Below are 14,902 nucleotides of genomic sequence, written 5' to 3' on the forward strand. Positions count from 1 at the left end.
TCCAGGATAATGCTGAATTGAGAACAATGAGCAGCTGTCCTTCTTTTATGCTAATAGGAATATTTTAATAATGGTTCAAAAATACAGTATTTATAATAATTTTTGTAGGTGTTATTTATAAAATAATTAAGAAGGATTGCTTCTGTCTGCAGTTTGATATCTCTCTCGGTGTACTAGCACTGAACAATTCACAAAGAAAATTTAATTCCCATTCACAGTATTACCAGATTTAGAAAACACATATGCAAGACCAATAGAAAGAAATCTAAAAAACTGTTAACAAAAATTAAGATCTAAATAGAAGGAAATGTATCATGTTTATGGATTGAGACGGACACTCAGTATTTCTTCCTAAATTGAAAATTAAGGAAATGTTCTGATGGTCCACTGGTTTAGAACTCTTGTGTTTTCACTGCCATTGCCTCGGTTGAGGGACTCTAGATCCTGTAAGCCACACAGCATGGCCAAAAATCAAAAATAAAAAACAAATCAATGCAATCCCAGTCAAATTCCTAGTAGGATTTTTGTACTGTATAAACTAGAAGGTGGATTCTAAACTTCATATGAAAAGCAAAGATCCAAGAATGGCTATGAAGAATTTGAAGAATAAAAAAGGGAAGTCAAAGGAGTACACAACCTTGATTTCAAGACATATTATGAAAACAAATTAGTCAATACATGAAAATACTGATATAAATAAAGTAGGTAAATGCAACAGAATAGAAATTCCAAAAATAAACATACATAAATGATTGACCTTCAATGAAGTACTAAAGCAATTCAGGGGGAAAGGTATAATCTTTAAATTACTATCATGGCAGGAATTGGGTGTCCATATTTTAAAAAATAATCTCCACAATAAACTGAAAATAATTCCCTTACATCAGTAAAATCCCCAAACCATAAAAGTTACAGGAGGAAGCAAGAGAAAAAGTAAAGAGAAAAAATGAACAAATTAGACCACAATAAAATTAAAAACTTTTTCTCTGGATAAGCGATTGAAAAGACAAAACCAATTCTTGAAGATTGTATTGCTAAGTATTTCCATTAGAGTACCTTAATCAGTAAGCAATGACAAAATGTCAAAACTCAGTAATTAGAACAAGTTGTATGAACAGAAATTTCAAGAATGATATGTGGTTGGAGATCAACACATGGAAGACCACTTGGCATCATATCATTAGAGAAATGCAAATTAAAATCACTTGGTCCCACTATGCAACTATGGTGTCACTAAAACGGGAAAGCCTGAACATACCAACTAAGAATGTAAAGAACAGGAACTTGGCTTATGGTGCTTCTGATGAGACTATAAAAGGACACCACCACTTTTGGAAGAGTTGGACTGACCCTACATGAGTTTAACATTCACTTACTCTATGACAAGGAGTTGTGCTACTAGATATTAACTCAAGTGAAGGAAAGCATGAGTCCAGAAGGCATTTCTCCAGTGTGAACATTGGTGGCGCAGTGGTAAAGAGTCCGCCTGCCAATGCAAGAGGCATGGGTTCAATCCCTTGGGCCGGAAGATCCCATGGAGTAGGAAATGGCAACCCAATCCAATAGTCTTGTCTGGAGAGTCCCATGGACAGAGGACCCTGGCAGGCTATAGTTCACAGGGTTGCAAAGAGTTGGACATGATAGAGTGACTGAATGTGCACGCGTGCGCACACACACACATTGGATCATGACCTTGGAGCTGTGTACAAAGAACTACACGCATAAGGCCTTTCTCCACTGTGGGTTCTCTGGTGGACAATTAGACTTGTTTTGTAACTGTAAGGCTTCCCACACTCATTGCACTGAAAAGGCTTCACTCCAGTGTGGATCCTCTGATGGACAATAAGACTTGTTTTGTTACTGTAGGGCTTCCCACATTCACTGCACTGGAAAGGCTTTGCTCTAGTGTGGACATTTTGGTGGCTAATTAGTGTGTTCTTTAGCTTGAAGGCTTTCCCACATTCATTGCACACATAGGGTCTTTCTCCAGTGTGGATTCTCTGGTGCTCATCGAGTGTGATTTTCCTCTTGAACCCTTTCCCACATTCACTGCACTCATAACGCCTCTGTGAGGTGTGAACATTCTGGTGTTTGTTGAGGGCAAAGCTGCTCATAAACAAATTCCCACATTTCTTACAGGCATAAACTTTTTCTCCACTGTGGATTCTCTGGTGGACAATAAGACTCTTTTTGTTGACATAAGCTTTCCCACACTCACCACACATATAAGGCCTTTCTCCAGTGTGAGTTCTCTGGTGAATAATAAGACTTGTTTTGTAACTAAAGGACTTCCCACATTCAGTGCACTTAAAAGGCTTTTCTCCAGTGTGGATTCTCTGGTGCACAAGGAGTTTATTTCTGTACAGGAAGAGCTTCCCACATTCACTGCACTTATGAGGTTTCTCTCCAGTGTGGACTTTTTGGTGCTGGACAAGTGAATCCTTGCGGGCATAGGCTTTCCCACATTCCTGACACTCATAGGGTCTTTCTCCAGTGTGGACTCTTTGGTGCTGAACAAGCTTACATTTGTAGATGAAGACTTTCCCACATTTACCGCAATCGAAAGGCTTTTCTCCTGTGTGCACTCTCCGATGATGAGAGAGACCCCCCCGGAGTCTAAAGAATTTCCCGCAGTCATTGCACTTGTATGGTTTTTCTCCAGTGTGAACTCTCAGGTGCTCTGTGAATTTGTACTTCTTACTGAAGCCTTTGCCACATTCGCTGCACTTGTAATGCCCTTGCCCAGGGTGAGAGCCCCCCCTGCTCTGCCCGCTTCTGTTTGGATGCTCTCCATCGTGGGAGGGCTGGTGTTGGAGAAAGCCAAGGCTACCGAGGAGATCCTGCTCAACCGCTCCACATGTGAACACAGTGTCAGGTACAAAGATCTTGCAGCTTGTCACGAGCAAGGCCCCGCTCTCATCCCTCCTGAGCCGCTGCTCTGCACTTGGCTGTGTCTGGCACTGCTGCAAGTGAGAAGTGAGCATTTTCCCAGAAGCTCCAGAAAAGGGCAGGGTTTTCTCCACCAGGGCACACATGTCAGTGGAAGTGACAGCCTTCAGGATAGATGAGTCCACCTGTGGATTCCTGTCTCGTGTCACTTGTTCTACAGAAACACATTGGTCAGAACGGGCCTCTTCGGTATCTCCTCCACGCCAACACCCTGAAACCATAAAAAGTGCTGATAAAGTGTATGGAGACTCTGGTGGGGAAGGACACATGTAGGAATAAGCCCATGGGTTTGTGTTCAAAACAAGGTAGGAAGGGTGAAGTGGTAGAAGGGGATACTGTGCATTTCTCGGCCCCTGGTGGTCACAGAAATAGAAATGTTTCAAACCAAGGAGAACACGGGATATGGAGCTGTGCCAGGAGGAGACACTGGAGCAACTCAGTCCTTGGCCAGTGGCAGTCAGCAGGGTTTTCTGGTGGAGACAAGTGTCAGCTCTGTAGAACGTGTGTCCTAATCCAGGAAAATGCAATTATACCTGTTTGCCTGGTGTTCAAAAACCATACAAGTAAACATGCAACTTTAAAAATACATTAAACATATAAGATATACTAAACACATAATACTGGAGAACGTTTCAAAGAGAGAGGGAACAGGGAGATGTGGAGGACACTGAGGGAGAAGTCACAGTGAGAGGAAACTGAGGGAGAAGTCACAGTGAGAGGCCAAGTGGGCCGAGTGTCGAAACAGGGAGGAAAAGAAAGAAAAGAGCGTGACCATGAGGAATCGGGCACTAAAACCCTAGTGAGCAAAGGGCATTTCCCTGTAGGATAGAAATGACCTATGATGTGCAGTCCTGCAGCCCCTGCGCACCAGGCCCAGGATCCAGGAACCCTCTTCCAGTGACTAGAGAAGTGTCTGCCTCATCAGGCACCCAGGGCCACCTCCATCCCCAGGTCAGGGTGGGTGACCATGGAACTTACTAGATCCAAGGCCTGAAGGGAAAATGGGGCCGTTATGAGAAACACTGGCCTAGGGTCAATCAACCAATGACAGACCTCAGGAAAAAAAAAAACATATATATATACATATATATAGTACTAGAACCTTAAGTAGTCTCCTACAAATAACCTAGTGTTGACCATAAATGCTGACCACATGTCTCTAATTCCTGAGACAGGCAGTACACAGGTTAAAACCTGTGATACAGATCTTCCACTCAGCAGAACAGTCAACACACAAGTGATGGCAAAGCAAACTGCAAGTGGACAGTTAACAAGCCTCCAAGACCAAACTCTTCTGTGAAAGGCATCAGGGCATGTGATACAGGACTAGACATGCAGAGGTTGGGGCACAAAGCTCAAACGCCAGGAAGCCAGGGAAGGAAGCAGTCAGCGTCCACGGCCCAGCCTGGGGAGGCTGGAGTGAGCCAAGCAGAGAGCAGGGCCGAGCCCAGCACAGCGGTGTGTGTGGATGCAGTTCTTACCCAGGGAGGCTATCAGGGACAGGTTCTCCAGCATGACGTCATAGTATAGGAGTCTCTGAGCCTCGCCGAGGAGCCCCCACTCCTCCTGGGAGAAGGACACCGCCACATCCTCAAAGGTCACATGGCCCTGTCAGGAGGGGGACATGAGTTCACAGCGGCCTCTGTAACCAAAACACCCTCCCCACCCACCCCAAGCTTCATGGCACCAACACTGTGACCTCAGGGCCTGGAATCTGACATGGTCCACCTGCTGTCCACCTGCTCAGGAGTATCTTCACACCTGGACCCCGCCCCCACCTGATCTCCAGATGTGTGTCTAGTTGTACACCTGACACCTCCCGTGAGACACCCCTGCCACATCTCAGACTCAGCACAAGAATACGTAATTTTGGACAGTCCTTCTCATCACTCCTACTTTTTGTTGGCTGCAACAGCTCTTATTTGTGGCATGTGGGATCTAGTTCCCCGACCAGGGATCGAACCCTGGGCCCCCTACATTGGGAGCGCAGAGTCTTAGCCGCTGGACCACGAAGGAAGTCCCATCACTCCTACTTCTCACTTCCCGTCTCAGACACAGTGTCCCTACTCTCACCTAAAGGCAAACGTCAGGGTGTTATGTCAGACGACTGTCTCTCATCCTGCACAGCAGAAAATCATCCAGCTCCTCAGGCTGCTACCCCAGGAAAGGCTCTGCTGTCTTTATCCACCCATGTCCTGGGTCCTGCAGTTTGCTGGACATGCCCCACTTGGTCTCACCTCCAGGCACACGGACAGGCTGGCTCCAGTCCCAGGAACATCTCACCACCTCACCTTCTCCAGTGGATACAGGAGACCACCTCAGTACCACTTCACGGGTCCTGTGCCTGAGGTGACCCCAGGGCCAGAACTAAAGCCCAACAACCCCAGGATAACTGTGTCTCCTGTATCTGTGTGTCAATACCAGGGGTGGGATGACGTCAGGAGAGGTACTGGGGCTTCTTCCACTTACCTGTCCAGGGACCGTAAAGGTTGCTGCTACCATGGGAACCTGTAAAAAGAGGGAGGACCTGAGATCAGGGTCATCTTGGTGAGGATGGAAAGGCGGAACTGTGTACTCCCTTCCCTTTCCTGCAGATGAGTCATCTCAGGCTGACCTCTGACCTCAGAGCTATAACCTGACAACTCAGATAGTCTTTGATAAAGACTCAACCTCCTTGAGTCTCAGTGTCTTCAGGTGTAAAAGGGCAACACTTAAGAGGTCTATCTCCTAATGTGTAAACATCAAATGCATTATTAACCTCTCCCAGGCTAAGATTCACTATGACATAACACAGGATTAAGATTTCTATAATTTTTTTTTTTAATCAGGATTTCCTTACATGTCTTTCAAGGCTTTCTGAGACAAAGTATCTCTTTTCCACCACCAATTATTTGATTTCATGATAGAATTCACTCCTATTATTACACTCCCTAAAATACGTGACCATAAGTTTAAGAGCTCAGTCCCATAAATTGCCCTCTTCTGAGAAGCCAGTTCCAATCCCTGGCCCCCAGGCTACCGGTACTTCTGTCCCACCAGCTACAAATTCAGGGATTCCCCTGAATCCATCAGTATTGATAATTTGATAAAATAACACATGAAAGCTAGGAAAACACTTTTCTTCCTTCTGGATTACTGTAATGGATATAACTTAGAACAGCGCAATGGAAGGGATGTGTAGGTCTAGGTAGTGGGGGTGCAGGGCAGGAAGGGGTTTTAGGCCCTTTCAGTACATGCCACCCTCCCAGCATTTCCATCATTTCAAGGTGTTCCGCGATCTTGAGGCTCCTTGAATTTCATTCCTCAGCAATTTTTATACGTAATCTCCAGTTCCCCTCTGATTCTTGGGAACTTCCACATGGGGCTGAGAATTTAACCTTCTATTCTTCCTGGTGACCAGTCCAATCCTAAGTCACCTAAATTATAAATAAACGCCTGTGCGAAACAGGGGCAAGTTGTAACAAAGACTAGTCCTAAAGCTAGGAAATTCCAAGGAGGCCAAGATAAAACCTAAACATATGTATATTATTATAGCACGGATATTCATTCTCATTTTAAACAGTTAGTACTTGTTTACACAAGATTAACTTGTTAAATCTATACATTTTTAACCTTGTAGTTTCCTGGAAGAGCTGAGGCACCTGTGCCCTTGACTGAACCTAAGATTGACTGGTCAGCATCACCCAATTTTTGTGGCTCCAAAAGGAACGGACAGTCAGCTGGCTGAGTATTCATCACAGTCAATGTACACAACCTCACCCCTCCTTTTCCACCTCCTACCCACCCTTGCTTTCTTAGAAAGCCCTAGAGCCTCAGGATCCTCCCATTTTCAGGCAGCATCTGAAAGTCCTACCCACTCTGCTCTCCAGCCCCACCTCTTCTTTCATCTCAGGTCCCCTTTCACCGGAAAGTGAAAAGATTTTCCCACCTAAATTTGAGATCCAGACTCAGGTGTCACCACAAGGACATCCTTGAGCCAGTGACCTCCTCCCTCGATTCCAGACTATAGATTCTACCAGCCTCTACATTACCTCAATTTTGGAATCTCAGAAATAGCATGAATCAAATTCAATTTTTCTTCTCCCCCTAAAACTGACTTCTCACATCAGTGCGGCCTCAGGTCGTAAAGAAAACCTTTACTGTCCTTTACTCTGTCTTTAGCTCAGAGCCACATTTACTTCACCAGGCAATCGTGCCAAATACCTGTAAGGCTTATTAGGAATATTATCTGTTACGTTCCTTTGGGGGGAAAAATTAATAATTAATAAACAGAAACCTCAATGAGAGTTGGCACACCAGAAGGGGGAGCCCTCACTGACCAGAGACAAGAATGGTATTCCAAAGGAAGAAGAGTCTCCTCTTTCCTGGAAAGGACTCAGCCAAGGAAAAGCCATGCGCTCTTTGGTGCCTACGACCCTTTTAACTTCCCTTTGTAATCTCTATAAAAGTGTTAGCTCCCCCATAGTCACATACCCCAATTGCAATTCCCCAAATGATCCTGGGAGAAAAAAAATTTTAAGCCCATTTTTGTGTGCTAAATACAGGGCAGGCTATTTGTTTCAGGTCAGCAACTTCCATACCCACCACTCTAGTCCATACAACACCTTATTCTTCGGTTTCTAACTCAGAAGCCTCCCCCAGGTCTCCCCGCCTCCACTCTCATCTCCTCCCCAATCTGTACTCCTCGGAGCTGGCTTTGAAATACTTTAAAACTCAAATGTCTTCCTAATTTATTCGCAACCCTCCATGCCTCCCAGAATGCTGTCGGCCCAACTGACCCAGACGATTGACTCTTTATATGCCCGGTCCCTGCAGTTCAGTTCAGTTCAGTTGCTCAGTCCTGTCCGACTCTTTGTAACCCCATGAATCTCTGCACGCCAGGCCTCTCTGTCCATCACCAACTCCCGGAGTTCACTCAGACTCTGCAGAGAGGACTCCAACCCCAAGTTTCCCTAATGCTCTGGCTCGTGTGCCCCTCCAAGGATCAGCACGTGCCGGGCCCACGGCCTTTAACACTCCACACTTCAGCACACACAGTGTCAGAAATGGGACCGCCACACACGCAGGCCTAAAGTTCTGCAGACGGGCCTAAGCCGCGGCGCCGTGAGCAGGAGACCCTCATGGGGGCTTGAGGATCCGGGGACAGAAGTGTCACCTGGGCCGGGTCCTGCAGCGCGTCGGTTGCCATAGGACCCTGTGGGCGCAGTGGTGCCAGCAGACGCGCGGGATAATGGCGGAGACTTGGGCCGAAACTCCTGAAAGTGTCCTGAAATCCGCTCACTCCTGTGCACTGTGGACGGCGCCCCTTGGGTTCTTCCCAGTTTCTCTAAGGCCGGCTGCACCCAGTTATCTAGAGTCTCCGGTTTTGCAGTCGGCAGCAACAGCCGTCAAACGACCGCCATCAAAAAGACGCCGGAAATCCCACCCCTTCCTATTTCACAATCCCGGAAGAGCCCGAGTTTGGGGGGCTTCATTGGTGCGGAGATCAGGGCTGGCCGGCGCGTGGTCTTCTGGGTAGTGTAGTTCCCTCGCTTCCGGTTTGAGTTACAAAACCCTCCGGGTCTCGCCTTACCATATTCTGACGAAAGTACAGATTAAAAAGTAGACCTAAGAAAGTCTCTAGGTATCATCTTTAGAAAATTCTGATTTAACTACCATTTCTCAGCTAAAAGTTAATACAGGTTTAGCAAACAAGCGTTTCCCTCGTGAAAAGACTGAGAGTAGCCACAGTCCTCAGTTTCTATTGCTTTTTATGAAAATCTTGGAGAAATTTTAAAGTAAGTAAAATCAAGTCAGTATGATTTGAAGGGAAAAAAACTTAAAGGGAATTATATGAAACAAAATATCTCGGTGTTTTTCATTACTGGCGAACAGGAAAACCATATGGTCAGATAATAAAGTCTGTAACGGGTGCTGTGGACCTAAATAAACCCCAGAGGCAATAATGTTGCCCAACACGTTTACATAGATAGGATCAAAGAGTTACAATTGCGAACACATTCAAATAGCCACACTAAAGGTGTCCTGATAGGGAATAAACGTCAGGAGCTTTTAAAGGCAAAGAGAGGTTTGTATCACAAAGAATTTTAATTGCAGCTGGACTCAGAAGCTAGAGTATGGTAGCCTAACAGGGTAGAACGGGGTTGAGTGCCAAGGCCGTCACTAGAGGAAGATGTAAGCCCTTTATTGTGGCAAGTTTCAGGCATTCTTTCTGAGTCCTTGGAATATTTACCCTTTGGACCTGGTCAAAGTTCATAGTTTTACCTGGTAGGGAGGTGCAAAGGGTGCACTAATTAACATGTTCAGTTCAGCTCAGTCACTCAGTCGTGTCCAACTCTTTGCAACCCCATGGACTGCAGCACACCAGGCTTCCCTGTCCATCACTAACTCCCAGAGCTTGCTCAAACCCATGTCCATCGAGTTGGTGATGCCATCCAACCATCTCATCCTTTGTTGACCCCTTCTCCTATCACCTTCAATCTTTCCCAGCATCAGGGTCTTTTCAAATGAGTCAGCTCTTTGCATCAGGTGGCCAAAGTATTGGAGTCTGAACTTCAACATCAGTCCTTCCAATGAATATTCAGGACTGATCTCCTTTAGGATGGAATGGTTGGATCTCCTTGCAGTCCAAGGGACTCTCAAGAGTCTTCTCCAATACCACAGCTCAAAAGCACCAATTCTTCAAAGAAAGCGCTCAGCTTTCTTTATGGTCCAACTCTCTCATACGTACATGACTACTGGAAAAACCAGAGCTTTGACTAGATGGACCGTTGTTGACAAAGTAATGTCTTTGCTTTTTAATATGCTGTTTAGGTTCGTCATAACTTTTCTTCCAAGGAGCAAGCATCTTCTAATTCCATGCTGCAGTCACCATCTGCCGTGATTTTGGAGCCCCCCAAAATAAAGTCTGTCACTATTTCCCCATCTATTTGCCATGGAGTGATGGGACCAGATGCCATGATCTTAGTTTTCTGAACATTGAGTTTTAAGCCAAATTTTTCACTCTCCTCTTTCACTTTCATCAAGAGGCTCTTTAGTTCTTCACTTTCTGCCATAAGGGTGGTGTCATCTGCATATCTGAGGTTATTGATATTTCTCCCAGTAATCTTGATTCCAGCCTGTGCTTCATCCATTCCAGCATTTCTCATGGTGTACTCTGCATATAAGTTAAATAAGCAGGATGACAATATACAGCCTTGACATACTCCTTTCTGAATTTGGAACCACACGGTTGTTCCATGTCCAGTTCTAACTCTTCTTGACCTGCATACAGGTTTTGCAGGAGGCATGTCAGATGGTCTAGTATTCCCATCTCTTTAAGAATTTTCCACAGTGTGTTGTGATCTACACAGTCAAAGGCTTTGGCATAGTCAAGAAACCAGACGTCAAGAATAAAGCAGTGGCCACAGGACTGGAAAAGGTCAGTTTTCATTCCAATCCCAAAGAAAAGCAATGCCAATGAATGGTCAAACTACTGCACAATTGCACTCACCTCACACGCTAGCAAAGTAATGCTCAAAGTTATCCAAGCCAGGCTTCAACTGTACATGAACCCTAAAATTCCAGATGTTCAAGCTGGATTTAGAAAAGGCAGAGGAACCAGAGATCAAATTGCCAACATCCGTTGGATCATTGAAAAAGCAAGAGAGTTTCAGAAAACCATCTACTTCTGCTTTATTGACTATGCCAAAGCCTTTGATTGTGTGGATCACAACAAACTGTGAAATTAATGTTAGTTAATTAGTTAACTAACCAGCTCCATGTTAGTGTTAGTCACTCGGTCGTGTGTGACTCTTTGCAACCCCATGGACTGTAGCCTGCCAGGCTCCTCTGTCCATGGGATTCTCCAGGCAAGAATACTGGAGTGGGTTGCCATGCGCTACTCCAGGGAGCTCCATGTTAATCTCTACCCAACCCCCCGTTTTTTTGTTTGTTTGTTTTTGTTTTTGTTTTTTTGCCTAATTGCCCTGTATGCAGGATCCTAGCTCCCCAACCAAGGATCAAACCCTTGCCCTCTGTACTGGGAGCATGGAGTCTTAACCACTGGACAACCAAGGAAATCCTAGATAAAAGATATTCTTGATTGCTGTATTTGGTTGCATTGTTTCACATATTATACTTTAAATTCACTTACAAATGGTTGTCAAGTCAGAGACCTCTATCAACTAAATTTCATTAGGTTGAGAGGCCACAGAGCCCTACCCCTGGAAAGCAGCATAGAATTCATCCCTCAGGAAGCCTCAGTGATTCAAGATTGGGACTCTCTCCACCTTTCCCAGTGAGCAATAGATTTCAGTATCAGTATCAGTTCAGTCCCTCAGTCGTGTCTGACTCTTTGTGACCCCATGAGTCGCAGCACGCCAGGCCTCCCTGTCCATCACCAGCTCCCAGAGTCCACCCAAACCCATGTCCATCGAGTCAGTGATGCCATCCAACCATCTCATCCTCTGTCGTCCCCTTCTCCTCCTGCCCTCAATCTTTCCCAGCATCAGGGTCTTTTCAAATGAGTCGGCTCTTTGCATTAGGTAGCCAAAGTATTGGAGTTTCAGCTTCAGCATCAGTCCTTCCAATGAACACCCAGGACTTATCTCTTTTAGGGTGGACTGGTTGGATCTCCTTGCAGTCCAAGGGACTCTCAAGAGTCTTCTCCAACACCACAGTTCAAAAGCATCAATTCTTCGGCGCTCAGCTTTCTTCACAGTCCAACTCTCACATCCATACATGACCACTGGAAAAACCATAGCCTTGACTAGACGGACCTTTGTTGACAAAGTAATGTCTCTGCTTTTTAACATACTGTCTAGGTTGGTCATAACTCTCCTCCTAAGGAGTAAGCATCTTTTAATTTGATGGCTGCAGTCACCATCTGCAATGATTTTGGAGCCCAGAAAAATAAAGTCAGCCACTGTTTCCACTGTTTCCCTATATATTTGCCACGAAGTGATGGGACCAGATGCCATGATCTTCGTTGTCTGAATGTTGAGCTTTAAGCCAACTTTTTTTCACTTTCATCAAGAGGCTTTTTAGTTCCTCTTCACTTTCTGCCATAAGGGTGGTGTCATCTGCATATCTGAGGTTATTGATGTTTGTCCCGGCAATCTTGACTCCAGCTTGTGCTTCATCCAGCCCAGCGTTTCTCATGATGTACTCTGCATATAAGTTAAATAAGCAGGGTGACAATATACAGCCTTGATGTACTCCTTTTCCTATTTGTAACCAGTCTATTTTTCCATGTCCATTTCTAACTGTTGCTTTCAATCTCATATAAAACCTCAAGATCAACTGGCTGACTCTGGCTCTCAAGCCATTGATGACCTTAAAGAACATGACTGGGTTGTGATGGAAGATTCTAAACTCCTAGTCTTATTTGGTAAGAACCTCTATGCCATGTGGACAACCCAAAGCTCTCTCCTTTGCTGCACCTTTTCCCTCTTTCCTCGCTGATGTCAACTACAAATTGGCACTTGCCAAGAGCATTTGCCAGAGACGAGGAACAACAACAACAAAGGCATTTACCATCTGCCTTCCCTGGTGATTCAGATGGTAAAGAATCTGCCTGAAATGCAGGAGACCCAGGTTTAATCTCTGGGTGGGGAAGATCCCCCTGGAGAAGGAAATGGCAACCCACTCCAGTATTCTTGCCTGGAGAATTCCATGGACAGAGGAGCCTGATGGGCTACAGTTTCAGTTCAGTTCAGTTCAGTCACTCAGTTGTGTCCAACTCTTTGTGACCGCATGGACTGCAGCATGCCAGTCTTCCCTGTCCAGCATCAACTCCCAGTTCAGTTCAGTTCAGTTCATTTGCCCAGTCGTGTCCGACTCTTTGCGACCCCATGAATCACAGCATGCCAGGCCTCCCTGTCCATCACCAACTCCAGGAGTTCACCCAGACTCACGTCCATCGAGTCAGTGATGCCATCCAGCCATCTCATCCTCTGGCGTCCCATTCTTCTCCTGCCCCCAATCCCTCCCAGCATCAGAGTCTTTTCCAATGAGTCGACTCTTCGCATGAGGTGGCCACAGTACTGGAGTTTCAGCTTCAGCATCATTCCCTTCAAAGAAATCCCAGGGCTGATCTCCTTCAGAATGGACTGGTTGGATCTCCTTGTAGTCCAAGGGACTCTCAAGAGTCTTCTCCAACACCACAGTTCAAAAGCATCAATTCTTCGGCACTCAGCCTTCTTCACAGTCCAACTCTCACATCCATACATGACCACTGGAAAAACCATAGCCTTGACTAGATGGACCTTTGTTGGCAAAGTAATCAACTCCCAGAGCTTGCTCAAACTCACGTCTATCGAGTCGGTGATGCTATCCAACTGTAACAGGAGGGAAAGGGGCAGGCAGGGCACAAATTTTAAAAGAATGACATAGCCCAAGGACACAACATAAACGTATCTGACTCTTTGCGACCCCATGGACTGTAGCCTATCAGGCTCCTCCTTCCATGAGATTTTCCAGGCAAGAGTGTTAGAGTAGATTGCCATTTCCTTCTCCAGGGGATCTTCCCCACCCAGGGATCAAACCCTGGTCTCCCACATTGCAGGCAGATGCTTTACCGGTCTGAGCCACCAGGGAGCCCTCAACATAAACCGATTAGAATCAAATGGGACCAAGATTTCAGACAAGATTAGACCTTGATCCTCAATCAGCAAGTGAAATGACACACCCAGAGGTGCCACACGAGTGTTCCAAGGCACTGTCAAAAGACCAAGGAGTGAGTGGTGGCCCAAATCCTGGAAATCTCCACCCCTTCCCAAAAATAGTTGGAATAATCTTCCTACTCATTAACATGTGAAATTATCAAGCCTATAAAAACTAACCACGCCACATTTCAGGACCACACTCACCCTCTGCGATGGCCCACACTCTGTCTGTGGAGTGTGCTTCTCTCTGAATCTGAATAAATCCACTTCTTACCTATCACTTTGTCATCACTGAATTCTTTCTGTCATGAGACATCAAGAACCTGAGCTTCATTAGATCCTGAAACCAGCTACAGTGGGTTTTGGCTGGGTTTGAGTCCCAGTCACATGGGTTTGAATCTCAAGCAAGGTTTTGGCTGGGTTTGAGTCCTAGCCACGTGGGTTCAAGTACCAAACTGGGTTTTGGCTGGGTTCAAGTCCCAATCTGAGGTAAACGAACTCACAATCATCTCATCCTCTGTTGGCCCCTTCTCCTGCCTTCAGTCTTTCCCAGTACCAGGGTCTTTTCCAGTGAGTCAGTTCTTCACATCAGTGGCCAAAGTACTGGTGTTTCCGCTTCAGCATCAGTGCTTCCAATGAATATTCAGAACTGAATTTCCTTTAGGATGGGCTGATTGAATCTCCTTGCTGTCCAAGGGACTCTCAAGAGTCTTCCCCAGCACTACAGCTCAAAAGCATCAATTCTCCAGCACTCAGCCTTCTTTATGGTCCAACTCTTACATCCATATATGACTACTGGGAAAACCATGGCTTTGGCTATAACAGACCTTTGTTGGCAAAGTAATGTCTCTGCTTTATAATATGCTGTCTAGTTTGAGCATAGCTTTTCTTCCAAGGAGCAAGCATCTTTTAATTTCATGGCTGCAGTCACTATCTGCAGTAATTTTGGAGACCAAGAAAATGAAGCCTCTCACTGTTTCCACTGTTTCCCCATCTATTTGCCATGAAGTGACAGGACCGGATGCCATGGTCTTAGCTTTTTGAATGTTGAGTTTCAAGCCAGCTTTTTCACCCTGCACTTAGTGAAAGCACAGGTGGAGCGCAGGTTCTAGGCGCTTCCTTCAGTAACTGCAGCTTGAGGGCTCTAGAGCACAGGCTCAGTAGTTGTGGTACACTGGCTTGGTTGCCTTGCGCATGTGGAATTTTCTCAGATTAGGGATCGCACCCATGTCCCCTGCATTGACAAGTGGATTCTTAAACACTGGATCACCAGGGAAGTGGGGATAAGTTGCCCCCTTTGCACACAT

The 14,902-nt window shown here is 45.6% G+C and overlaps 1 protein-coding gene across 1 annotated transcript; it reads right to left on the reverse strand.

The window, feature by feature from the left end:
* Nucleotides 1-1,013: 1,013 nt before the first annotated feature.
* Nucleotides 1,014-8,359, reverse strand: LOC106701439 (zinc finger protein 549-like). The gene is made up of 4 exons (XM_070386953.1): nt 8,105-8,359; nt 5,419-5,457; nt 4,431-4,557; nt 1,014-3,160 (listed from the first exon to the last, which is right to left on the reverse strand). The coding sequence occupies exons 1-4, from the start codon at nt 8,135-8,137 to the stop codon at nt 1,686-1,688; spliced, it is 1,674 nt and encodes a 557-aa protein (XP_070243054.1). The 5' UTR covers nt 8,138-8,359; the 3' UTR covers nt 1,014-1,685.
* Nucleotides 8,360-14,902: the final 6,543 nt, after the last annotated feature.

The sequence above is a fragment of the Bos mutus genome, chromosome 18, assembly GCF_027580195.1.
Source record: "Bos mutus isolate GX-2022 chromosome 18, NWIPB_WYAK_1.1, whole genome shotgun sequence".
Lineage (NCBI taxonomy): Eukaryota > Metazoa > Chordata > Mammalia > Artiodactyla > Bovidae > Bos > Bos mutus.